This window comes from Pristiophorus japonicus, chromosome 14 (assembly GCF_044704955.1).
Source record: "Pristiophorus japonicus isolate sPriJap1 chromosome 14, sPriJap1.hap1, whole genome shotgun sequence".
Lineage (NCBI taxonomy): Eukaryota > Metazoa > Chordata > Chondrichthyes > Pristiophoridae > Pristiophorus > Pristiophorus japonicus.
The window spans coordinates 71,056,724-71,083,641 of record NC_091990.1 but is presented as its reverse complement, the minus strand read 5'-3'; the positions used below and the strand labels follow the sequence as shown (position 1 = coordinate 71,083,641).

Genomic DNA, 26,918 nt, shown 5'->3' with positions numbered 1-26,918 from the left:
GGTAAATGTGAGGTTATCCACTTTGGTAGGAAGAATAGAAAAGCAGAATATTATTTACATGGAGAGAGACTGCAGAGTGCTGCAGTACAGAAAGGTCTGGATGTCCGCGTACATGAAACACTAAAAGTTAGTATGCAGGTACAGCAAGTGATCAGGAAGGCAAATGGAGTGTTGGCCTTTATTGCAAGGGGGATAGAGTATAAAAGCAGAGAAGTCCTGCTACAACTGTACAGGGTATTGGTGAGGCCACACCTGGAGTATTGCATACAGTTTTGGTCTCCGTATTTAAGGAAGGATATACTTGCATTGGAGGCAGTTCAGAGAAGATTCAGTAGGTTGATTCCGGAGATGAGGGGATTGTCTTATGAAGATAGGTTGAGTAGATTGGGTCTATACTCATTGGAGTTTAGACAAATGAGAGGTGATCTTATTGAAACGTATAAGATTCTGAGGGGGCTTAGCAGGGTAGATGCAGAGAAGGTGTTTCTCCTCGTGGGGGAATCTAGAACTGGGGGCATAGTTTCAGAATAAGGGGTCGCACATTTAAGAGGGAGATGAGGAGGAATTTCTTCTCTCTGAGGGTTGTAAATCTGTGGAATTCTCTGCCGTGGAGAGCTGTGGAGGCTGGGTCATTGAATATATTTAAGGTGGAGATAGGCAGATTTTTGAACTACAGGGGAGTCAAGAGTTATGGGGAGCGGGCGGGGAAGTGGAGTTGAGGCCATGATCTTATTAAATGGCGGAGCAGGTTCGAGGGGAAGGATTGGCCGACTCCTGCTCCTATTTCTTATGTTCTAAATGTTTCAGTGTGTTAGCTGGAACATCTGAACAGGAGGAACTCATTCAGACCATCGGACCTCCCCGCCATTCAACTAGATTGTGGCTGATCTGTACCTTGACTTCATTGACCAGACTTGGCTCCATATCCCTTGTTACCCTGAACTAACAGGGATCTGCAATGGCCCCCAGCATGCACAGCCTTTGCACAGAACTGATCCAGATCTCACTGAATTACCTGGCTCTGGTTTTAAGGTTATGTCGCCTTGTTCTGGACTCCACACCGGAGGGAATCGTTTATCTCCATCTACACGACCGAATCCTTTGACCATTTTACACCCCACCATCAGTTCACCCTCCAGTCTCCCGCCACGCTGGAAGCCCTGGGCCATGGGGATTGATCGCTGTGGTGGATACTGTAACAGCCACCGCCCCACATGCAAACCCCGCAACGGCTGAAAGTGACAAATTTTGAACACATCCGGAAGAAGTAACAAAATCTCTCTGACCCCACTGACCTTTGCGGCCAGGCTCATTAAATGTGCTGGTGGCCCATCCGATTCCGAGCTGTCCGACCCACCGGTGCTGATCAAAGCAAGGGAACACCAATCAGATCAGGGCGAGAGAATCAATCCCACAGGGGCCGCCCCCCCCCCACCACACACAGGGCCCTCCCCCTCCCGCCCCACTCCCCACACAGGGCCCTCCCACCCTCCCCCCCACACACACAGGGCCCTCCTCCCCCCACACAGGGCCCTCCCCCCACCCCCCCACACACAGGGCCCTCCCACCCTCCCCCCCACACACACAGGGCCCTCCTCCCCCCACACAGGGCCCTCCCCCCACCCCCCCACACACAGGGCCCCCCCCCCACACAGGGCCCTCCCACCCTCCCCCCCACACACACAGGGCCCTCCTCCCCCCACACAGGGCCCTCCCCCCACCCCCCACACACAGGGCCCTCCCCCTCCCTCCCCACACAGGGCCCTCCCACCCTCCCCCCCACACACACAGGGCCCTCCTCCCCCCACACAGGGCCCTCCCCCCACCCCCCACACACGGCCCACCACACACAGGGCCCTCCCCCCACCCCCCACACACAGGGCCTCCCCCCCACCCGCCCACACACAGGGCCCCCCCCCCCCACACAGGGCCCTCCCACCCTCCCCCCCACACACACACAGGGCCCTCCTCCCCCCACACAGGGCCCTCCCCCCATCCCCCCACACACAGGGCCCCCCCCCCACACAGGGCCCTCCCCCCCTCCCCCCCACACACACAGGGCCCTCCTCCCCCCACACAGGGCCCTCCCCCCACCCCCCACACACAGGGCCCCCCCCCAACACAGGGCCCTCCCCCCCCTCCCACACACACACAGGCCCACCCCCCCCCCCACACAGGGCCCTCCCCTCACCCCCCACACACAGGGCCCCCCACACACAGGGCCCTCCCCCCACCCACAACACAGGGCGCCCCCAACACACAGGGCCCTCCCCCTCCACACACACATAGGACCCTCCTCTCCCCCCCCCCCCCCACACACACACAGGGCCCTTCCCCCCCACACACACACAGGACCCCCCCCCCACACACAGGGCCCTCCCCCGCCCCCCACACACACAGGCCCTCCCCCCCCCCACACACACACAGGGCCCTCCTCCCCCACACACAGGACCCTCCCCCTCCCCCTCCCACACACAGGACCCTCCCCCCCCCCACACACAGGACCCTCCTCCCCCACCCCCACACAGGGCCCTCTCCCCCCATCCCCACACAGGGCCCTCCCCCCCCCCCACACACAGGACCCTCCTCCCCCCCCACACACAGGACCCTTCTCCCCCCCCACACACAGGACCCTCCTCCCCACCCCCCCACACACAGGACCCTCCTCCACACCCCCCCCACACACAGGACCCTCCTCCCCCCCCACAAACACAAAGTGCCCTCCCCCCCCCCCCCACACACACACAGGACCCTCCTCCCCCCCCCCCCCCCCACAGGGCCCTCCTTCCCCCCCCCCCACACAGTGCCCTCCCCCCTCCCCACACACAGGGCCCTCCTCCTCCCCCCCCCCCCCCATGTGACCAGCCACATTGCCGAAGTTTGGGATAATGCTGTGAACGAGCTAGCCTTGGATTACTGGGAGTGCTGAAGTGAGCAGGTGATGGAGCGCCTGGCTGGGCCGGGGAGTCCATGGGGCTGTGTTATCGGACCCACAGTCTGCCTGAACTTAGCCCCCTCCCTCAGACATCTCGCTGGGGTTTCTGTAGCGGAATACGCTGGGCAGGGCGAGTTTGTGTGAGCAGGTACCAGAACAGAAAGCCAGTATCACACCTCACAGGCACAATTGTGTCGTTTTCTTTTGTCACACTCGGCACTGCTTCCTTTCTGATTTGTGCTCATACCTGGACTCGTAGTCTGAGATAGACAGGTCACTCAGTGTCATGTCGGAATTATACTGCTGGCCCAGTCTCTCCAGCCGCTGACGGAGCTCCCTTTGCAGAGCGGCCCGCACTTCCCCCAGACACTGCTCAAACTGAAGGATGGGAGAGTGGGACAGAGAGAGAGGGAGACATTTCAATGGCAATCAAAACTGCACTGTGTATAAATAAGCAGGTCACACATCCTTGCACACACAGTGTCAGCTGTGGCTCAGTGGGGAGCAATCCTCGCCTCTGAGCCACAAAATTGTGGGTTCAAGTCCCACTCCTGGAACTTGAGCACAAAAAAATCTAGGCTGACACTCCCAGTGCGGTGCTGAGGGAATGCTGCACTGTCGGAGGTGTCGTTTTTCAGATGAGATGTTAAACCGAGGCCCCGTCTACCGTCTCAAGTGGACATTTAAGATCCCATGGCACTATTTCGAAGAAGAGCAGGGGAGTTATCCCTAGTGTCCTGGGGCCAATATTTATCCCTCAATCAACGTACCAAAAAAACAGATTATCCGGCCATTATCACATCGCTGTTTGTGGGAGTTTGCTGCCGCGTTTCCCACATTACATCAGTGACTACACTCCAAAAGTACTTCATTGGCTGTAAAGCACTTTGAGATGTCCGGCGGTCGTGAAAGGCGCTATATAAATGCAAGTCTTTGTTTGTTTTTGAACACTGGGAGCAGGTCACACATACTTGCACATGACCACACATACCTGCACATCATATGTACCTATCAACGTGTGTTGGGTACAAGCCACAACACTCAGTGTGGACAGCCTGTCACACTACTCAGGGGTGGGGGGGGGGTCGCCATATTTCTGAGCTCGTGGGTTCAGTGATCGTGAACTTCAGTAAAAGCTGCAGAGGCCACACTTTGTCCAGAATACTTGCTTTGGAGGCAGTTCAGAGAAGGTTCACTAGGTTGATTCCGGGGATGAGGGGGTTGACTTATGAGGAAAGGTTGAGTAGGTTGGGCCTCCACTCATTGGAATTCAGAAGAATGAGGCGATCTTATCGAAATGTATAATATTATGAGGGGGCTTGACAAGGTGGATGCAGAGAGGATGTTTCCACTGATGGGGGAGACTAGAACTAGGGGGCATAATCTTAGAATAAGGGGCCGCCCATTTAAAACTGAGATGAGGAGAAATTTCTTCTCTCAGAGGGTTGTAAATCTGTGGAATTCGCTGCCTCAGAGAGCTGTGGAAGCTGGGTCATTGAATATATTTAAGACAGAAATAGAAAGTTTCTTAACCAATAAGGAGATAAGGGATTATGGGGAGCGGGCAGGGAAGTGGACCCGAGTCCATGATCAGATCAGCCATGATCGTGTTAAATGGTGGAGCAGGCTCGAGGGGCCGTATGGCAAACTCCTGTTCTTATTTCTTATGTCCTTATTATGTAATAAAATGCTGTTGTATTTAACCAGTGAGCAGACATTCAAAGGGGTGCGGGAGCGGGACTTTCAGTCTAAGCTGCTAACCTTGGAGTGGTCAGGGTCGCAGAAATCCAGCAGTGTGTCACAGAAATGATAGCCTAGTGACTTGAGGTCCTCCGTGCTGAAGTGGGTGGCTCTGCGGTTGCCTGTTGAACGGATACAATTCAGTAAAATGGCACAGCGCAGGTTAGTTACAGTCGGCTCCCTCCACACATGTCCAGTAATGTGCCTCAGCGCCAATCTAAACAAAGAGGACCTCACCCTTCCCCTCCCACGGGTTAGACCAGTGGCACCGCTTTCCATTCCCTGAAGCTGCTCCTCTGTGGCCCCTCAGACTGAGGGGGGCATACGGACCTGGGCTGATTCAGCCCCAAGTTGCCTTTGTACAGCCAGTCCTCTCTCTGTGTGCCATTTCCACCCGTGTCGGGTTGGTGTATCGTGCAGAAGCAGCGATGATGCTGTCAGTACCACAACTAAGTGACAGTGTGAAACGCACCTCGCCAGTGCAGGCCATGGAGGTCAGTAGCCGTGAACCCGCGCAGACAGTGGCTTTAACAGCCCCCCTCCAGCCCCATCTCTCTGTTTGATCAGGCAGGACCTCCCGTCCTGTAGCAGTGTTTTATCATGTAGGGGCTCCACACTCTCTGCACACTGCTGACCCCTCCATTGTCTCTAAATTGTCAGACTAATTGCCTGACATCCTGTGCTGGATGAACAGAGATTTCCTCCAACTAACTATTGGGAAGACTGAAACCATTGTCTTCGGTCCGTGTCACAAACCCCACTCCCACCAACTCTGTCCCACTGCCTCCCTGCCCGAGGCTGACCCAGACTGTGCATCACCTTGTTGCCCTGTTTGACCCCGAGATGAGCTTATGACGTCATATCGACTCCAACACAAAGACCATGGACATCCACCTCTGTAACATCACCCGTCTCCGCCCCGTCTCAGCTCATCCGCTGCTACAGCCCTCACCCTTACCCTTGTTACCTCTAGACTTGACTATTCCAATTCTCACCTGACCAACCTCCAATCTTCCACCCTCCATTAACTTAAGCTCATTCAAAACTCTGCTGCCCATGCCCTAACTTGCACCAAGTCCCGCTCACCCCTGTGCTCGCTGACCTACATTGGCCCCGGTTAAGCAACACCTCGATTTAAAAATTTTCATCCTTGTTTTCAAATCCCTCCATGGCCTCACCCCTCCCTATCTCTGTAATCGCCTCCAGCCCCACAACACCCCCCCCCCCCCCACCCAGAGATGTCTGCGCTCCTCAAAATCGGCCCTCTTGAGCATCCCCGATTATAATCACTCAACCATCGGTGGCCGTGCCTTCAGCTGCCTGGGCCCCAAGCTCTGGAACTCCCTCCCTAAACCTCTCTTTAAAACCTATCTCTTTGACCATGCTTTTGGTCCCCTGCCCTAATATTTCTTTGTGCAGCTCGGTTGGTTTTTCATGCTGTTGTGAAGCACCATGGGACGTTTTACTGCATTAAAGACTGTATATAAATGCAAGTTGCTGTATTCTGACCCTGTACACAGTAACGGCAAGTGACACCAGCCTTACTCTGCTGAAGAAGATGATCATCGGGCTCTCTCACTTACCCAGGGTGGATCCCGCAAAGGTGGTTTCCATGGTATAACTGTGCGTGATTCCCATCTTCCACATCACAATCCGGCCCGTGCCCTCCTTACTCTTTTGAACCTTGAACTTGCAGCTCTGGTACGAGAACTGACATTAACAGAAGCAGTTAGCGATTGGTTCATTCACTCACTCTCCTCCTCCCGCTAGATTCCTATTCTTTACATCTTGTTTCGCTCCGCCCTCTCCCATAACAAGCCAATACAAAGTAAAACCATTGCACGGCATCAGCAGCCAACACAAGCAATGGGTACAGGGGTCGAGCGATCGGCCCAGTCACAGAACCTGACCCCGGGGAGCTATTGGCTCTTTCAGGAGACGAGCGATTTGGTGGGAGAAGGAGGTATCGTTTTCAAAGTGGCCTGTGCTCAGTAGCGGAGGGGCAGGGTTCGGTGAGGCAACTCACAGGCACACACCCCCCATCACACGTCAGGATGGTCTCCTCCTGAAACTCAATCCGGCTGGGACCACCACACCATTAACGCCTACACAGCAGGAGAGCGGGACCCGGGGAGGCCGCGGTAAAAGGAGCTCACTGGGAGCAGGACGGGGGGGCGGGGGTCTGGGATAAAAGGATCTCACTGGGAGAGGGACGGGGGGGCGGGGGTCTGGGATAAAAGGATCTCACTAGGAGCAGGACGGGGGGTGGGGGTCCGGGATAAAAGGATCTCACTAGGAGCGGGACGGGGGTCCGGGATAAAAGGATCTCACTGGGAGAGGGACGAGGGGCGGGGGTCCGGGATAAAAGGATCTCACTGGGAGAGGGACGGGGGGCGGGGGTCCGGGATAAAAGGATCTCACTGGGAGAGGGATGGTGGGTGGGGGTCCGGGATAAAAGGATCTCACTAGGAGCGGGACCGGGTGCGGGGGTCCGGGATAAAAGGATCTCACTGGGAGAGGGAAGAGGGGCGGGGGCCCGGGATAAAAGGATCTCACTGGGAGAGGGACGAGGGGCGGGGGTCCGGGATAAAAGGATCTCACTGGGAGAGGGACGAGGGGCGGGGGTCCGGGATAAAAGGATCTCACTAGGAGAGGGACGGTGGGCGGGGGTCCGGGATAAAAGGATCTCACTAGGAGCGGGACCGGGTGCGGGGGTCCGGGATAAAAGGATCTCACTGGGAGAGTGACAGGGGGCGGGGGTCCGGGATAAAAGGATCTCACTGGGAGAGGGAAGAGGGGTGGGGGTCCGGGATAAAAGGATCTCACTGGGAGAGGGATGGGGTTGGGGGTCCGGGATAAAATTATCTCACTGGGAGAGGGACGGGGGGTGGGGGTCCGGGATAAAAGGATCTCACTGGGAGAGGGACGGGGGGTGGGGGTCCGGGATAAAAGGATCTCACTGGGAGAGGGATGGGGTTGGGGGTCCGGGATAAAATTATCTCACTGGGAGAGGGACGGGGGGTGGGGGTCCGGGATAAAAGGATCTCACTGGGAGAGGGACGGGGGGTGGGGGTCCGGGATAAAAGGATCTCACTGGGAGAGGGACAGTGGGTGGGGGTCCGGGATAAAAGGATCTCACTGGGAGAGGGACGGTGGGTGGGGGTCCGGGATAAAAGGATCTCACTGGGGGCGGCAGCAACTCAACAGACGCAAAAATCGAAAGTGTGACATCAGAGTGACATGGCTCAAGGGAAACAGCTGATTGGTGAGTAGCCGGTGAGTGTTTTTGTCTTCTAGTTTGAGGTTTATTTCATAGTCTAATAGTTCATCGTGCATCATTTATATAAAGTCCTGACCCTGCAGTACAGACTTACAAGAGGCACATGCTGAAGTCAAGGTCACTCTGGACCTGCACCTTTATTTCACAGCACTCGAGTGCCACACTTGCCTAAGACCTGCCTTTATATACCTGTGTGGAACAGGTATGCAGTGTCTCCTGCAAGTGCACCCCTGGTGGTAAGGTATGCTTGTGGTTACAGGTCATATCTAGTTACAGTCATGTATAGCATAGTAAGATACAGTTATATACACTAGTGTGAGATACATGACATCACCCTCCCCCAAGGTCTTATTGTCTTTATAGATTCAGTCTCTCAGGTGGTCTACGCTCTCGCGTGGACGTCTTAGTTGTGGTTCAGTTTGCCTTGGTGCCTGTTTTTCTTTCGGTGTGATTGCTGGTATCTGGCCTGGGCTGTCTGTTGAGACTGCCCGTTCCTCAGGTTGTTCCCTCTGTCTGACCACCAGGTGTGGTGTGAGTTCCACATTGTAGTCTGCCTCTGGTTCTGCAATGTTGCAGGTGAATCTACTTTTGACTTGGCCTACATGCCTCCGGCAGGTTTGGCCATTGTCCATTTGTACTACCAGTAGCCTGTTTCCTTCCTTTCCTGTTACTGTCCCTGCAAGCCATTTGGGACCCCTGCCATAGTTTAGCACAAACACTTTGTCCCCTATCTCATTCCACCTCCCCCTCGAATTTCGGTCATGGTACTCAGTTAGCTTCCGGCACTTTGCCTCTACAATTTCATGCATGTCTGGGAGGATTAACGAGAGCCGAGTCTTTAAGGTACATTTCATCAATAGTTGCGCGGGGAGAACCTCAGTCAATGAATGCGGACAAGATCTGTATGCGGACGAGCAGCAGTCGCGACAGGCGGCTCTGCAGCGTGGGACCTTGGATCTTTAGCATGCCTTGTTTAACGATTTGCACTGCTCGCTCCGCCTGGCCATTGGAGGCTGGCTTGAACGGTGCCGTCTTAATGTGATTTATGCCATGGTCAACTATGAAATCTTGAAATTCTGCGCTGGTGAAGCACGGACCATTATCACTGACCAATATGTCAGAAATTCCGTGCGTTGCAAAAATGGTTCTAAGGCTCTCCACAGTGGTGGAGGTGGTGCTCGAGTTTAAAATGGTGCACTCAATCCACTTTGAAAATGCATCAACGACTACGAGGAACATTTTGCCCATGAATGGGCCCGCATAGTCTACATGCACCCGCAACCATGATTTGGTGGGCCAGGGCCAGGGGCTTAGGGGGGCCTCCCTGGGGGCATTACTGAGTTGGGCACAAATGGTGCACCGCCGGACGAAGAGCTCCAAGTCCGCGTCAACACCAGGCAACCAGACGTGGGATCTGGCTATGGCCTTCATAAGAACGATCCCCGGGTGCTCGCGGTGGAGCTCCCGGACAAACGCCTCTCTGCCTCGCAAGGGCATAACTACTCAGCTGCCCCACATCAGGCAGTCTGCCTGTCGTGATAGTTCATGCATGCGCCTAAGGAAAGGTTTGATCTCCTCGGGGCAGGCATCGCGAGCCTCTGCCCAGTCACCAGTTAAAACACATCTTTTGTCCAAGGATAACGTGGGGTCGCTGGTTGTCCAGGCTCTGATTTGGCGAGCCATCATGGGCGAACCTGTGGATTCAAAGGCATTGATTGTCATGACCATCTCACAGTCCTGTTCGTTGGACCCTTCCGTGGTCGCCAGGGGTAGCCTGCTAAGCGCATCGGCACAGTTGTCTGTGCCTTATTGTGTTGTCGTAAGACGCCAGCATGAGTGCCCACCACTGAATACGCGCCGAGGTGTTGTCGTTTATTGCCTTGCACTCGGATAGCAGGGACGTGAGGGGTTTGTGGTCGGTTTCTAACACGAACTTGGCCCCGAAAAGGTAATAGTGCATCTTTTTGACACCGTACACACACGCGAGCGCCTCCTTCTCAACCATACCGTACCCGCGCTCCGCCCGCGAAAGTGACCTGGAGGCATAAGCAATGGGTTGTAATTTACCCGCATCATTGACGCATCACATATAAGAACTAGCTTTTTACCTGGGTCAAAAAAGGCTAAAACACTGTTGGAACATAGAAGGTTGCGTGCCTTATTGAAGGCGCGTGCTTGGGCATCCCCCCAAAACCAATCGCACCCCTTTCTGAGCAGCACGTGGAGAGGCTCCAGCAGCGTGCTCAAGTTCTGCATAAAGTTCCCAAAGTAATTGAGTAGCCCGAGAAAGGCGCGCAGTTCCGAGACATTCCGGGGCCATTCCGGGTGCCAGACGAATTGCTTCGGTTTTGGATTCGGTTGGGCGGATTCCATCAGCGGCAATCCTTCTGCCCAAAAATTCAACCTTGGGCGCGAGAAACAGACACTTGGATTTCTTGACTCGTAGGCCTACCCGATCCAATCGACTGAGTACTTTCTCCAAATTGCCGAGATGGGAGTCGGTGTCCCTGCCCGTGATGGGTATGTCATCTTGAAACACAACCATCCCTGGGCTGGACTTGAGCAGACTCTCCATGTTGCGCTGGAATATAGCAGCTGTCGACCTGATGTCGAATGGGCATCGATTGTACATAAAAAGGTCTTGATGTGTGTTGATGGTGGTGAGTAGCTTAGACTCTTCGATCAGTTCTTGCGTCATATACGCAGATGTGAGATCTAGTTTCGAGAAAAGTTTTCCTCCAGCTAATGTGGCAAATAGGTCCTCCGCTCTGGGCAGTGGGTATTGGTCCTGTAGGGAGACTCTGTTTATGGTAGACTTGTAATCCCCACAGATTCGTACGGATCCATCAGGCTTCATGACGGGAAAGATGGGACTTGCCCAGTCGCTTAATTCCACAGGTGAGATAATGCCTTCCCGCAGAAGCCGGTCCAGTTCGTGTTCAATCTTTTCCCTCATCACATAAGGCACAAGCTCTAGCCATGTGATGGACCGGTCTGGCATCCTGTGTGATGTAGATTTTAACTTTAGCCCCTTTGAAGGTGCCCACACCTGACTGAAAGAGATGTTTAAAAGGCTTAGAACTGTTGAGCAGGAGGCTCGTTCCTCTGACGACATGGCGTGAACATCATCCCATTTCTAATTTAGTTTTGCCAGCCAGCTTCTCCCGGGGACAATCCACAGGGGAAGTCGGTTCACTGTCCCTTTGTGTGTGACTGAGAGCATGGCGCTGCCGAGGACTGGAACGATTTCTTTGGTATAGGTCCTTAGTTTGGTGTCGATCCTTGTGAGTTTTAGTCTGTTGCTTTTGTGCGGCCACAGCTGTTCAAATTGTTGGACGCTCATGAGGGATTGACTGGCCCCCGTGTCCAGTTCCATGTTGACAGGTATCCTGTTGAGTAGGACCCTCATCATTATTGGAGGCGTCTTGTTGTAAGAACAGTGGACATTGATCGTGTTGACCCGCTGTACCTCGGTGTCCCAGGCACTGCCCCCACCGTCTTCTGGTCTGCTTTCCGACCCTTCCGATTCGTATACCAGCCGAGCTGCTGTTTTTCTGCACATGCGAGCCAGATGCCCTGTATAGTTGCAGTTTCTGCAAATAGCATGCTGAAATCGACACCCCCTTGTTGAGTGCCTTCCCCCACATCTCCAGCACAGACCGCTTCCATTGTTTCCGAAGGATGAGCTGCGTCTGGCTGATCTCTCTTGAGCTTCTCTCAGTCTGTAGTTGATTGCTCGCATTGTGGGTTGATGAGGTGTGAACGGCCGTTCATGTGGCCCTTGATGGCTTCTGGAGCCACTGCCTGTTGTTGAGGGCCTGCTCTCCTGCCTTTGTCTGTGTGTGGGGGTAGCGGCTTGTTTCACGCTGTGAACCCCTTGTTTCGATGTTTCGTTAGTTGTCGTACCCGCAGTATAGATCAACCTCGTTTCTCCTGTCAAGAATGTCTGTGCGACCAGTGCTGCTGCCTCTAGGGTCAAGTTCTTGGTCTCTATAAGCTTTCGGAATATGCCTGCGTGGCCTATTCCTTCAATAAAAAAGTCTCCCAGTGCTTCTCTCCTTAGTTCATCAGAGAACTCACATAAACTAGCCAGCCTCCGAAGTTCCGCCACAAAGTCGGGTATGCTCTGGCCCACACAGCGTCTGTAGTTGTAGAACCCATGTCTAGGCTGCTCGCTGGCTTCAGGTGATTTCTCACCAGTGTGCTCAATTCTTCAAACGACTTGCTTGCTGGTTTCTCGGGTGCCAGCAGGTCCTTCATTAAGGCGTATGTTTTCGAGCCACAAAGAGATGGGCTCTTCTCTTGTCTGCCTTATCATCGCCCAACCAGTCTTTTGTTACAAAGCTTTGCTGGAGCCTTTCTATAAAGTCCTCCCAATTGTCTCCAGCATTGTATTTCTCATCTGAGCCGTTGGTAACCATTCTGTGGATTCTGTAATCCCATAACTCGTCGCCACTGTAAAGTCCTGACCCTGCAGTACAGACTTACACGAGGCACATGCTGAAGTCAAGGTCACTCTGGACCTGCACCTTTATTTCACAGCACTCGAGTGCCACACTTGCCTGAGACCTGCCTTTATATAACTGTGTGGGACAGGTATGCAGTGTCTCCTGCAAGTGCATCCCTGGTGGTAAAGTATGCTTGTGGTTACAGGTCATATCTAGTTACAGTCATGTATAGCATGGTAAGATACAATTATATACAGTAGTGTGAGATACATGACAATTTAGTTCATGGTCAAATAACTAGAAGGATGGCAGGGCAGCTCAGTCCCGTGGAATGCACATCCTGTGCCATGTGGGAAGTCCTGGACGCTTCTCGTGGCCTGGACAGCCACATATGCAGGAGGTGTCTCCAGCTACAGCAACTTAAGCTCTGGGTTTCGGAGCTTGAGCGACGGCTGGAATCACTGCGGTGCATCCGCGACGCTGAGAGCTTCGTGAATAGCACGTTGTTAGAGGTGGCCACCCCACAGCTTAAGAGTGTGTAGGCAGAGAGGGAGTGGGTGACCCTTGGACAGAAGAGAAGGACTAGGCAGGTAGAGCAGGAGTCCCCCCCGAGTCCATCTCGCTCTCCAACCGGTACTCTGTTCTGAGTACCGGTGAGGGCGATGGTGCCTCTGGGGAGTGCAGCCAGAGCCACATCCACGGCACCACGGGTGGCTCAGCTGCACAGGGGGAGGAAGAAGAATGGAAGAGCTATAGTGGTAAGGGATTCAATAGTCAGGGGAGCAGACAGGTGTTTCTGCGTTCTCAGACGTGACTCCAGGATGGTGTGTTGCCTCCCTGGTGCCAGGGTCAAGGATGTCACCGAGCGGCTGCAGGGCATTCTGGGGGGAGAGGGGGAGAGAACAGCCAGAGGTCGTGGTCCATATCGGGACCAATGACGTAGATAGAAAGAGGGATGAGGTCCTGCAGGCAGAGTTTAGGGAGCTAGGAGAGAGATTAAAATGCAGGACCTCAAAGGTAGTAATCTCCGGATTACTCCCAGTGACACGAGCTAGTGAGTACAGAAATAGCAGGATAGAGCAGATGGATACGTGGCTGGAGAGATGGTGCAGGCGGGAGGGTTTTAGATTCCTCAGGCATTGGGATCGCTTCTGGGGGAGGTGGGACCTGTAGAGGCCGGACGGGTTGCACCTCAACAGAGCCGGGACCAATATCCTCATGGGGGGGGGTTTGCTAGTGCTGTTAGGGAGGGTTTAAACTAGCTTGGCAGGGGGATGGGAACCTGAAAATAGTTCAGTGGGGAAGGGAGTAAAGCTGAAATTGGAAAGCAAAAAAGTAGAAAGTGAATTTGGAAGACAGGAAACCAGGGTTGGAAATAGACAAGGGAGTTTGGCAGTACTAAATGGTATTTACTTCAATGCAGATTGAGCTGAGAGCACAGATAGACACTTGGGAGTGTGATGGGGGGAGTGGCCAGCGGCCCTGGGAGCAGCGTGGGGGCCCCGACCTGCGCGGGAACATCAGCGGCAGGTCGGGGCCACAACAAGAGCATACTACCCCAGGGAGCAGCACAAGCTGGTGCAGGAGGTCGACGGCAGTGAAGAGGGTGACTGGATTAGACATCACCATAACCCAGGTCGGTGATTGGAGCGTGGGCAGGTACAGCAGGAGCGGCGAGAGATTTTAGAGCAATGTGATCGGGGCCCAGGAGAGGCGAGGGCCCAGGGGCAGCATGGGCCAGCCCACACTGCGATATGTGAGCGCACTAGGTCCGTGCAGCAGAGCCGGTCTCCAGTCGTCCTGGTTAATCCTTGCCACTGGACCAAGACCTAACTCTGTCGAGCCCGTGTGGTGGCTGGTGTGCAACGGTCACCCCACATTAAAAAAATCCACGCACAGGCATCTTCCACCCTCTGAGATGTAGTTCGGGATCTGGAATATTAGGTCCTTCATTGAAAACCTGTGAACTCATTGAAGACATCCTTTTTTGGCATCGATGCAAGTCATCCTCGATTCGAGGGACTGCCTAAGAATAGAAGATTATAGCTATTACTGAGACAAAGCTGAAAGAGGGACAGGTATGGCAGCTCAACATTCCTGGTTACTGGGTTGTCAGACGGGATAGAGAGGAGGATAAAAAAGGAGGGGGGGGGGGTCGTAGTCATCATCATAGGCAGTCCCTCGGAATCGAGGAAGACTTGCTTCCACTCCCAAAGTGAGTTCTCTGGTGACTGAACAGTCCGATACGTGAGCCACAGACCCCGTTACAGGTGGGACAGACATTCGTCGAGGGAAGGGGTTGGTGGGGCAGTTTGCCGCGCACTCCTTCTACTGTCTGCGCTTGACCTCTTCACACTCTTTGCGTTGAGACTCGAAGAGCACGACGCCCTCACGGATGCATTTTCTCCACCTCGGGCGGTCTTCGGCCAGGGTCTCCCAGGTATCAGTGGTGATGTCGCACTTTACCAGGGAGGCTTTGAGGGTGTCCTTATAACGTTTCCGCTGCCCACCTTTGGCTCGTTTACCATGAAGGAGCTCTGCATAGAGCATTTGCTTAGGGAATCTCGTATCTGGCATGCGTACTGTGGCCTGCCCAGTGAAGCTGATCGAGTGTGGTCAGTGCTTCAATACTGGGGATGTTAGCCTGGTCGAGGACGCTGATGTTGGTGATCCGCAGGATCTTGCGGAGACATCGTTGGTGATATATCTCCAGTGACTTCAGGTGCCTTCTATACATCGTCTATGCCTCAGATCCATACAGGAGGGCGGATATTACTACAGCCCTGTAGACCATGAGCTTGGTGGTAGATTTGAGGGCCAGATCTTCAAACACTCCTTTCTTCAGACAGCTGAAGGCTGCACTGGCGCACTGGAAGCGATGTTGAATCTCCGCATCAATGTCTGCCTTTGTTGATAAGAGGCTCCCGAGATATGGGAAATGGTCCACGTTGTCCAGGGCCACACCGTGAATCTTGATGACTGGGGGGCAGTGCTGTGGGGCGGGGACAGGCTGGTGGAGGACCTTTGTCTTACGGATGTTAAGTGTAAGGCCCATGATTTCATATACCTCGGTGAATACATTGACTATATCCTGGAGTTCAGCCTCAGAATGTGCACAGACGCAGGCGTCGTCCGCATACTGCAGCTCAACGACAGAGGTTGGGGTGATCTTGGACCTGGCCTGGAGGTGGCGTAGGTTTAACAGCTTCCCACTGGTTCTGTAGTTTAGTTCCACTCAGCGGGGAGCTTGTTGACAGTGAAGTGGAGCATGGCGGCGAAGAAGATTGAGAAGAGGGTTGGGGTAATGACACAGCCGTTTGACCCCGGTCCAGACGTGGATTGGGTCTGTAATGGATCCGGTGGTAAGGATCACGGCCTGCATGTCGTCATGGAGCAGGCGAAGGATGTTGACAAACTTTTGGGGGCATCCGAAATGGAGGAGGACGCTCCTTAGACCCTTGCGGTTGACAGTGTCAAAGGCCTTTGTAAGATCGAAGGCGGCCATGTAGAAGGCCTGGTGCTGTTCCCTACATTTTTCCTGCAACTGTCGCGCTGCAAAGATCATGTCTGTTGTGCCCCGTAGGGGACGAAATCCACATTGTGACTCTGGGAGGAGCTCCTCGGCCACAGGGAGAAGACGGTTGAGGAGAACTCTAGCCACAACTTTCCCAGTGGCTGATAGCATGGAGATTCCCCTGTAGTTGCCGCAGTCGGACTTGTCCCCTTTTTAAAAAATGGTCACAATCACTGCATCTCTGAGATCTCCCGGCATGCTCTCCTCCCTCCAGATGAGAGAGATGAGGTCATGTATCCGCGCCAACAGCGCCTCTCCGCCATACTTTAGCGCCTCAGCAGGGATTCCATCCGCATCCGTAGCCTTGTTATTCTTGAGCTGTTTTATGACTTTGCCTACCTCGTGCAGCGTTGGAGTTTCACTGAGGTGGTGGCGGGTCGTGTGCTGCGGGATGGAGTCGAGAACACTCGAGTCAAAGGCAGAGTCTCGATTGAGGAGATCTTCAAACTGCTCCTTCCATCGGGCCCCGATAGCCTCGGTGTCCTTGATGAGTGTTTCCCCGTTCTTGGCCAGCAGTGGGGTGGGGCCTTGAGAGTTTGGACCGTAGGTGGCCTTGACTGCAGTGAAGAATCCTCGCATATCGTGGCTGTCGGCCAGTTGTTGTATCTCCTATGCTTTCTCCATCCACCACCTGTTCTTTAGGTCCCGGGTTTTTTGTTGGACCTGAGCCTTGAGCCGTCTGTAATGTTACTTTGCAGCTCCCGAGTTGGATTGCTGCTTGAGGCTCAGAAATGCTTTGCGCTTGCGATCTATTCGTTCTTCGATCTCCTGATCATTTTCATCAAACCAGCCCTGGTATTTTCTGGTTGAGTGACCAAGTGTCTCTTCACAGGCACTGGTTATAGAGGCCTGGAGGGCAGACCAAGTGCTGTGGGCATTCAGCATCTCGGGGTCATCAAGGCACGCCAGATTGGCTGTGAGGCGCTGGCTGTATAGGGCTCTCTTAGCTGGGTCTCTCAGTGCCCCGACATTAACTCTTTTGTGGCACTGCTCCTGCTGTCCCCTCTGCTTTGGGGCAATGTTAATGTTGATGATGGATCGGATTAGGCGATGGTCCGTCCAGCAGTCGTCAGCTCCTGTCATGGCGCGGGTGATGCGCACATCCTTGCGATCCCGGGCTCGGACGATGACATAGTCGAGCAGGTGCCAGTGTTTGGAGCGAGGGTGTTGCCACGATGCCTTGTATTTGTCCGTCTGGCGGAACAGGGTGTTGGTGATGAGGAGTTCATGTTCTAGACATTTTGTCAGGAGTAGGGTACCACTGGAGTTGGCTTTCCCTACCACCTCTCTGCCAATCACGCCTCCCCAGAGGGCTGTGTCTTTGCCGACCCTGGCATTAAAGTCACCCAGGAGATCAATTTGTTGCCCGTGGGGACGCGGGACAAGGATGTCTCGAGGTTGGAATAAAAACCCTCTTTAGCCTCATCCGTTGCATCGAGTGTAGGGGCTTACGCACTGATGACTGTGGTGCACTGGTTCCAGGATAGAGTGAGACAAAGAGTCATGAGGCGTTCGTTAACCCCATAGGGGGAGTCTTTGAGGTGGTTGACCAGATCATTCTTGACGGCAAAACCGACTCCATGAAGGCGGCGTTCTTCCTCTGGTTTTCCTTTCCAGAAAAAGGTATAACCTCCACCATGTTCCTTCAACGGCCTTCCCCTGCCCATCGGGTCTTGCTTAGGGTGGCAATGTCAATGTCAAAACGTCTAAGTTCCTGGGCAACTATGGCGGTGCAGCGTTCCGGCCTGTTGCTATTGGAATTGTCCATGAGGGTCCTGACGTTCCAGGTTCCGAACTTCATACTTATTAAGTGGAAGATGCCTGTGCATTGGTTCTTTTAACGTGGGCCACTGCACACCGACAACCACACGGGCTTAGCTGAACAAGGTCTTGGTCCAGTAGCAAGGGGGTCCAAGACAACTGGAGACCAGGCACAGCTGTATAAGCCTACTTGCCTACGGCGAAATGTTGGTCGCAAGCTCGGTGCCGAGTAGCGCCATTGTTGGTAGATGACCCGAGGCTTGGTTGGGGGGCAGGCATTAGAAAGGTGACTTCCAAAGTTATTTTAAAAGTTAAAAGTTGATAAAAATTCACAATTTGTTTAAAAAGTTTCTAAGAGTTGCTAAAAAGTCTAAGATGGAGATCAATAATGGGTTATAAAAGTTTTCCAAATTGTTTAAAAAGTTAGAGGTTGATTAAAAGTTTTTAAAAAATAGATTAAAAGTTTGAGGTGTAAGTCAGGTTACTCCCCTGGCATTGCTCCATGGGTGTAAGTCAGGTTACTCCCCTGGCATTGCTCCATGGGTGTAAGTCAGGTTACTCCCCTGGCATTGCTCCATGGGTGTAAGTCAGGTTACTCCCCTGGCATTGCTCCATGGGTGTAAGTCAGGTTACTCCCCTGGCATTGCTCCATGGGTGTAAGTCAGGTTACTCCCCTGGCATTGCTCCATGGGTGTAAGTCAGGTTACTCCCCTGGCATTGCTCCATGGGTGTAAGTCAGGTTACTCCCCTGGCATTGCTCCATGGGTGTAAGTCAGGTTACTCCCCTGGCATTGCTCCATGGGTGTAAGTCAGGTTACTCCCCTGGCATTGCTCCATGGGTGTAAGTCAGGTTACTCCCCTGGCATTGCTCCATGGGTGTAAGTCAGGTTACTCCCCTGGCATTGCTCCATGGGTGTAAGTCAGGTTACTCCCCTGGCATTGCTCCATGGGTGTAAGTCAGGTTACTCCCCTGGCATTGCTCCATGGGTGTAAGTCAGGTTACTCCCCTGGCATTGCTCCATGGGTGTAAGTCAGGTTACTCCCCTGGCATTGCTCCATGGGTGTAAGTCAGGTTACTCCCCTGGCATTGCTCCATGGGTGTAAGTCAGGTTACTCCCCTGGCATTGCTCCATGGGTGTAAGTCAGGTTACTCCCCTGGCATTGCTCCATGGGTGTAAGTCAGGTTACTCCCCTGGCATTGCTCCATGGGTGTAAGTCAGGTTACTCCCCTGGCATTGCTCCATGGGTGTAAGTCAGGTTACTCCCCTGGCATTGCTCCATGGGTGTAAGTCAGGTTACTCCCCTGGCATTGCTCCATGGGTGTAAGTCAGGTTACTCCCCTGGCATTGCTCCATGGGTGTAAGTCAGGTTACTCCCCTGGCATTGCTCCATGGGTGTAAGTCAGGTTACTCCCCTGGCATTGCTCCATGGGTGTAAGTCAGGTTACTCCCCTGGCATTGCTCCATGGGTGTAAGTCAGGTTACTCCCCTGGCATTGCTCCATGGGTGTAAGTCAGGTTACTCCCCTGGCATTGCTCCATGGGTGTAAGTCAGGTTACTCCCCTGGCATTGCTCCATGGGTGTAAGTCAGGTTACTCCCCTGGCATTGCTCCATGGGTGTAAGTCAGGTTACTCCCCTGGCATTGCTCCATGGGTGTAAGTCAGGTTACTCCCCTGGCATTGCTCCATGGGTGTAAGTCAGGTTACTCCCCTGGCATTGCTCCATGGGTGTAAGTCAGGTTACTCCCCTGGCATTGCTCCATGGGTGTAAGTCAGGTTACTCCCCTGGCATTGCTCCATGGGTGTAAGTCAGGTTACTCCCCTGGCATTGCTCCATGGGTGTAAGTCAGGTTACTCCCCTGGCATTGCTCCATGGGTGTAAGTCAGGTTACTCCCCTGGCATTGCTCCATGGGTGTAAGTCAGGTTACTCCCCTGGCATTGCTCCATGGGTGTAAGTCAGGTTACTCCCCTGGCATTGCTCCATGGGTGTAAGTCAGGTTACTCCCCTGGCATTGCTCCATGGGTGTAAGTCAGGTTACTCCCCTGGCATTGCTCCATGGGTGTAAGTCAGGTTACTCCCCTGGCATTGCTCCATGGGTGTAAGTCAGGTTACTCCCCTGGCATTGCTCCATGGGTGTAAGTCAGGTTACTCCCCTGGCATTGCTCCATGGGTGTAAGTCAGGTTACTCCCCTGGCATTGCTCCATGGGTGTAAGTCAGGTTACTCCCCTGGCATTGCTCCATGGGTGTAAGTCAGGTTACTCCCCTGGCATTGCTCCATGGGTGTAAGTCAGGTTACTCCCCTGGCATTGCTCCATGGGTGTAAGTCAGGTTACTCCCCTGGCATTGCTCCATGGGTGTAAGTCAGGTTACTCCCCTGGCATTGCTCCATGGGTGTAAGTCAGGTTACTCCCCTGGCATTGCTCCATGGGTGTAAGTCAGGTTACTCCCCTGGCATTGCTCCATGGGTGTAAGTCAGGTTACTCCCCTGGCATTGCTCCATGGGTGTAAGTCAGGTTACTCCCCTGGCATTGCTCCATGGGTGTAAGTCAGGTTACTCCCCTGGCATTGCTCCATGGGTGTAAGTCAGGTTACTCCCCTGGCATTGCTCCATGGGTGTAAGTCAGGTTACTCCCCTGGCATTGCTCCATGGGTGTAAGTCAGGTTACTCCCCTGGCATTGCTCCATGGGTGTAAGTCAGGTTACTCCCCTGGCATTGCTCCATGGGTGTAAGTCAGGTTACTCCCCTGGCATTGCTCCATGGGTGTAAGTCAGGTTACTCCCCTGGCATTGCTCCATGGGTGTAAGTCAGGTTACTCCCCTGGCATTGCTCCATGGGTGCAAGTCAGGTTACTCCCCTGGCATTGCTCCATGGGTGTAAGTCAGGTTACTCCCCTGGCATTGCTCCATGGGTGCAAGTCAGGTTACTCCCCTGGCATTGCTCCATGGGCTCCGCCAGCCCTCTGTTGCCCTGGACCGGCCATGGTGTCCCTTCGGCCAGTTAAATGCTGGCCACGATGACCCTTTCGGCCAGCTCGGAGCCAACCTCAACAGCGACCCCGGAGTCCCAGCGGCCCAATCCTGGGTCTGTTGTAGAGTAAGGATGTGGTCTCCTGTATTGCCCTAGGGAGTCGACAAGGCCCTGAGGTCGATGCAGGGTCCCTTCGGCCCGGGGTAGGTGCGAGCCCGTGCCTACGAAGTGTGGGCCCAGCGGCTACAGCCACAGTCCCCGCACTGAATCCAAGGTGAGCGTGACAAGAGGCTAAAATGTAAAACACAGCACAATCCTGGCTGGGGATCACAGTATTGAATAAAGGAACAATTACAGCTCTGAGGAGGGATGATTAAATGAGGCCATATGGGTTGAATTGAAAAACAAAAAAGGGTGCGATCACACTGCTGGGCATGGACTATAGACCCTCAAACAGTGAGCGGGAGATAGAAGAGCAAATATGTATGTACATTGCTGAGAAGTGCACAAAGTATAGGGCAGTAATCGTAGGGGATTTCAACTATCCTAATATTAACTGGGATAGAATTAGTGTGAATGGTATAGAGGGTGTGGAATTCCTAAAATGCATTCAGGAGAGCTTTTTTAGCCAGTACGTAGCAAGCCCAACAAGGGAGGGGGCGATTCTGGACTTAGTTTTAGGGAATGAAGCTGAGCAGGTGGAAGGGGTATCAGTGGGAGAGCATTTTGGTTCTAGTGATCATAATTCAGTTAGATTTAGGGTAGTTATAGAAAAGGACAAAGATAGACCAGGAATAAAAGTTTTCAATTGGGGAAAAGCCAATTTTACTAAGCTGAGATGGGATTTAGCCAAAGTGGACTGGAAACAGCTACTTGAAGGTAAATCAGTGTTAGAGCAGTGGGAGGCATTCAAGGAGGAGATCCTGAGGGTTCCCTTAAAGAAAAAGGGTGGGACTAACAAATCTAGAACCCCCTGGATGTCAAGGGGCATATAGGGTAGGATAAAGAAAAAAAGGCAGGCTTATGACAGATAACGAGGGCTCAATCCTGCAGAAACACTAGAGGAATATAGAAAGTACAGGGGTGAAAGCAAAGAGAGAGCATGAAAACATTTGGCAGATAAAATCAAGGAAAACATAAAGATGTTTTATAAATGCATTAAGAGCAAAAGGATAACTAAAGAAAGAGTAGGGCCTATTAGAAACCATAAAGATAATCTGTGTGTGGAGGCAGAAGACGTGGATATGGTTCTTAATGAATACTTTGCATCTGTTTTCATAAAAGAGAGAGGCGATGCAGACTTTGCAATCAGGGAGGAGGAGTATGAAATATTAGATGAAATAAACATAGCGAGAGGAAGTATTAAGGGGTTTAGCAGCTTTGAAAGAGAATAAATCCCCAGGACCGGATGAAATATATCCCAGGCTGATGAGAAGCAAAAGAGAAAATAGCAGAGGCTCTGACCATCATTTTCCAATCCTCTCTGGCTACAGATGTGGTGCCAGAGGACTGGAGGACTGCTAACGTTGTACCTTTGTTTAAAAAGGGAGATAGGGATACACCGAGTAATTACAGGCCAGTCAGCCTAACCTCGGTGGTGGGAAAATTATTGGAAAGAACTCTGAGGGACAGGATAAATCTTAATTTAGCAAGGCATGGATTAATCAAGGACAGTCAGTATGGATTTGTTAAGGGAAGGTTGTATCTGACTGAGTGGATTGAATTTTTTGAGGAGATTAAAAGGAGGGTCAATGCGGGCAGTATATATGATGTAGTGTATTTGGATTTTAGCAAGGCTTTTGATAGGTCTCACATAGCAGACTGGTCACGGAAGTAAAAGCCTATGGGATCCAGGGCAAAGTGGCAAGTTAGATCGAAAATTGGCTCAGAGGCAGGAAGCAAAGGGTAATGGCTGATGGGTGTTTTTGTGACTGGAAGGATGTTTCCAGTGGGGTTCTGCAGGGCTGAGTACTGGGTCCCTTGTTTTTTGTGGTGTTTATCAATGATTTAGACTTGAATGTAGGGGGTATGATTAAGAAGTTTGCAGGTGATACTAAAAGTGGCTGTGTGGTTGATAATGAAGAAGAAAGCTGTAAACTGCAGGAAGATATCAATGTAGTGGCCAGGTGGGCAAAACAGCAGCAAAAGGAATTCAATAGAGAGAAGTGTGAGGTAATGCATTTGGGGAGGGCTAACAAGGAAAGGGAATACACAATAAATGGTAGGACACTGAGAAGTGTAATGGAACAAAGGGACCTAAACACTAGTTAAGCCACAGCTAGAGTATTGCGTGCAGTTCTGGTCACCACATTACAGGAAGGATGTGATTGCACTGGAGAGGGTACAGAGGAGATTTACCAGGATGTTGCCTGGAGAATTTTAACTATGAGGACAGATTGGATAGGCTGGGGTTGTTTTCTTTGGAACAGAGGAGGCTGAGGGAAGACCTTATTAAGGTGTATAAAGTTATTAGGGGCATGGATAGGAAGGGCCTATTTTCCTTAGCAGAGGGGTCAACAACCAGGGGGCACAGATTTAAAGTAATTGGTAGGTGGCTTAGAGGGGATTTGAGGGAAAATTTCTTCACCCAGAGGGTGGTGGGGGTCTGGAACTCACTGCCTGAAAGGGTGGTAAAGGCAGAAACCCTCACCACATTTAAAAAGTACTTGGATGTGCACCTGAAGTGCCGTAACCTACAGGGCTATGGACCAAGAGCTGGAAAGTGGGATTCGGCTAGGTAGCTTTTTGTTGGCCGGTGAGGACACAATGGGTTGAAATGGCCTCCTTCCGTGCTGTAAATTTCTATGATTCTATGATGATATCCAGACACCCAGCACACCCCCTCACTCACCCCACGCCCCCAACCCATCCTGTAGCCCCCTCACCCCACACCCAACAAAAGCCCCTCACTCTGCAGAAACCCCACACCCTCCCCTCATCCCGCAACTCCCTCACCCCGCAACCCCCTCACGGAGCCCTCCCGCTAACCCCACCTCACCTCACATCCTCCCCTCACCCTGAGCCCTCCCCCTAACCCCAATCCCCCATACCCCTCCCCCTCCCACAGTACCTTGTCAGTTGCGTTCTTACTCATCATCAGTGGGAAGACTCTCTCCCAGAGCCGCACGGATGGGAGCTCATTGTTTCTGCAGCCGTACATGAAAACATTGCTCTTCCTGCTGTGCCCATGGAAGTCACAGTAAATGACCACCTCTCGCTCCTTCATCAACCTGCAGGGGCAACGAGCGAAAGTCAGCTCCACATTCACAGCCCGCTGACTCCCTGTACCATTCCCACCAATTCCCCATTCACAGCCCACTGACTCCCTGTATCATTCCCACCCATTCCCCATTCACAGCCCACTGACTCCCTGTACCATTCCCACCCATTCCCCATTCACAGCCCACTGACTCCCTGTACCATTCCCACCCATTCACCATTCACAGCCCACTGACTCCCTGTACCATTCCCACCCACTCCCTATTCACAGCCCACTGACTTGGTACCATTCCCACCCACACCCCATTCACAGCCCACTGACTCTCTGTACCACTCCCCATTCACAGCCCACTGACTCTCTGTACCACTCCCCATTCACACTCATTCATTCATACCATTATCATCATCATCATAGGGCAGTCCCTCGGAATTGAGGAAGACTTGCTTCCACTCTTAAAATAAGTCCTTAGGTGGCTGTACAGTCCAATACGAGAACCACAGTCCCTGTCACAGGTGGGACAGATAGTCATTGAGGGTAAGGGAGGGTGGGACAGACTGCTGGCCAAGAACGGGGAAACACTCATCAAGGACCCCGAGGCAGTCAGAGCCCGCTGGAAGGAGCACTTCGAAGATCTCCTCAATCGAGACTCTGCCTTCGACTCGAGGGTTCTTGACTCCATCCCGCAGCATGCGACCCGGCAACACCTCATTCATACCAAATCCCCATTCACACTCCCTATTCACACCTCCCTCTCCCTGTACCATCCCCACCAGCTCCTACTATATACTCGCTCTAATGGGTGCGATATTTTCCATTTCCCACAACAATGAATGTGCCATCTCCACCAGTGACACTGCCAACCTGTTGCCCAGTACGGGGCAGTGTTTGGCTGGATTGAGACTGTCCAACCTTTCCTCTCATCGCCCACTGTAAATTCCAAGCCCGCATTTACCTTCCAACAGAGCCAAGTGCATCAGCCGCACTGAGAGGAGCCGGTGGGGCGTGTCACTCACCTCTGCACCATGTTCCTGGTGTGCCAGACACACGGAAAGGAATCCCGCAGCACCGTGCGGTAGTTGCGGTTCAGGTCTCGGCCCGTCAGTGAGCAGCGGTAGTTGCCCACAATCACGCCGTCGGGATTCAGCATGGGCACCACCTTGAAGATGAACATGTCGCGCAGGAGCCGGGCATCGTCGGAGCTGCCCAGGATGTGGTCCAGGAACCCAGCCATCACCCACGATGCATTGGTCTCTCCCGGGTGGACCCTGGCCGTCACCACCACTGCCTTCTTGGCAGGGCCAGCTTCCTGGTTGCTGGTCGGGGAGGTGACAGTCAGCACGTGAACCGTGTTGCCCGCTAGGCTGCGGCATAGTGCCCGCAGCTTGCAGTACTGGGACCGGACGGGGTCGCGGGCGATGGTTGCTAGGTAACACTGCAGGTCGGAGTAGGTGTAAGGGTACGAGTGGGCGAAGTAGCAGGTGTCGTTTCTGTGGGGGAACTGGCAGGTCCAGGTGAGCGAGTACAGGCTCCTGCCCTCCTGCCCGAGGTTGCTCTTGTAGTACTGAATGTCTTTGCCCGCCCGGAACCAGCCCACCTGCTTCAGCTGGGCCTCCCGCTCAGAGTACAACAATGGTTTCAGGCCCTGGTTGTACAGGCTGCTGGGCTTCATCAGGTTGACGATGGTGAAGCGATAGTTGACTCCTGGCCGGGTATTCTGGACCCGGAAGTAATACCACTGTGTGTGTTTGTCTGTGTAGAGGTCGGTGCGTAGAGTCAGCTCATACTCGTAGATGCCCCTAGAATGGAGAAACAGGCCGTGACTCAGCTCCCCAGGTAACCATCACCCACATTCCCTCTGGTTATGTTCTCTGTGTGTGGGCCAAGCAGCCTGATCCCAGCCCATCAATGATACTGTCCCATTGCCAGGCAGTACATGGGGGACAGTGCCCTCCCCATCGGATTCTGGCTTGATACTGCAGGGGGTCCAACTGACAGACAACACCGCCCCTGGAACTGAGCACCATTACCATGGAGACTGGTGGGCGTCAAACGCAAAGGGGAGGAATACATCACCCTTGGTATCCAGACAGGCTCAATGGAATGAAAATGAAGCTTGTCAAGGTTGGTGATGGATGAGCGTGCCTGAGGATCATTGAGCCAGGTCTATACCATCGGCACCTGGTGGCTCTGGGAATATATGAGAGAATAGGTGTGGAATGGAATGGGGAGGAAGGCAGGGAAAATACACACAGGGGCTAACAGAACATGGGCAGAGGACAAACTAAGACCGAGCAGGATACATGGGCACAGTCCAGCTGGTGGGCAGACGAAGCAATGGGGCTCACAGGACCACTGCAGATGAAGTTGAGGGGAGAAACCAGGGGTGTGGTACAGAGAGGGGGGCAGAATCAGGGGTGTGGTACAGAGAGGGGGGCAGAATTAGGGTGTGGTACAGAGAGGGGGGCAGAATCAGGGATGTGGTACAGAGAGGGGGGCAGAATCAGGGGTGTGGTACAGAGAGGGGGGCAGAATTAGGGTGTGGTACAGAGAGGGGGGCAGAATCAGGGGTGTGGTACAGAGAGGGGGGCAGAATCAGGGGTGTGGTACAGAGAGGGGGGCAGAATCAGGGGTGTGGTACAGAGAGGGGGGCAGAATCAGGGTGTGGTACAGAGAGGGGGGCAGAATCAGGGTGTGGTACAGAGAGGGGGGCAGAATCAGGGGTGTGGTACAGAGAGGGGGGCAGAATCAGGGTGTGGTACAGAGAGGGGGGCAGAATCAGGGTGTGGTACAGAGAGGGGGGCAGAATCAGGGGTGTGGTACAGAGAGGGGGGCAGAATCAGGGGTGTGGTACAGAGAGGGGGGCAGAATCAGGGGTGTGGTACAGAGAGGGCAGAATCAGGGTGTGGTACAGAGAGGGGGGCAGAATCAGGGTGTGGTATGGAGCAGGGGGACAGGCTAGCTCCACACAAGGAGAAATCACATATACATAC

General features: G+C 53.4%; 1 protein-coding gene across 1 annotated transcript in view; it reads right to left on the bottom strand.

Annotated features, from left to right (window-relative positions):
• agbl2 (AGBL carboxypeptidase 2) overlaps positions 1 to 26,918 on the bottom strand; it is a 74,800-nt gene that overhangs the window by 13,129 nt on the left and 34,753 nt on the right. Inside the window, exons 8-13 of the mRNA XM_070898721.1 lie at positions 24,942 to 25,724; positions 23,779 to 23,938; positions 6,259 to 6,385; positions 4,697 to 4,797; positions 3,183 to 3,313; positions 1,296 to 1,362 (exon numbers count right to left, since the gene is read on the bottom strand). Coding sequence (XP_070754822.1) covers positions 1,296 to 1,362; positions 3,183 to 3,313; positions 4,697 to 4,797; positions 6,259 to 6,385; positions 23,779 to 23,938; positions 24,942 to 25,724 — 1,369 coding nt within the window. The remainder of the gene's footprint in view (positions 1 to 1,295; positions 1,363 to 3,182; positions 3,314 to 4,696; positions 4,798 to 6,258; positions 6,386 to 23,778; positions 23,939 to 24,941; positions 25,725 to 26,918) is intronic.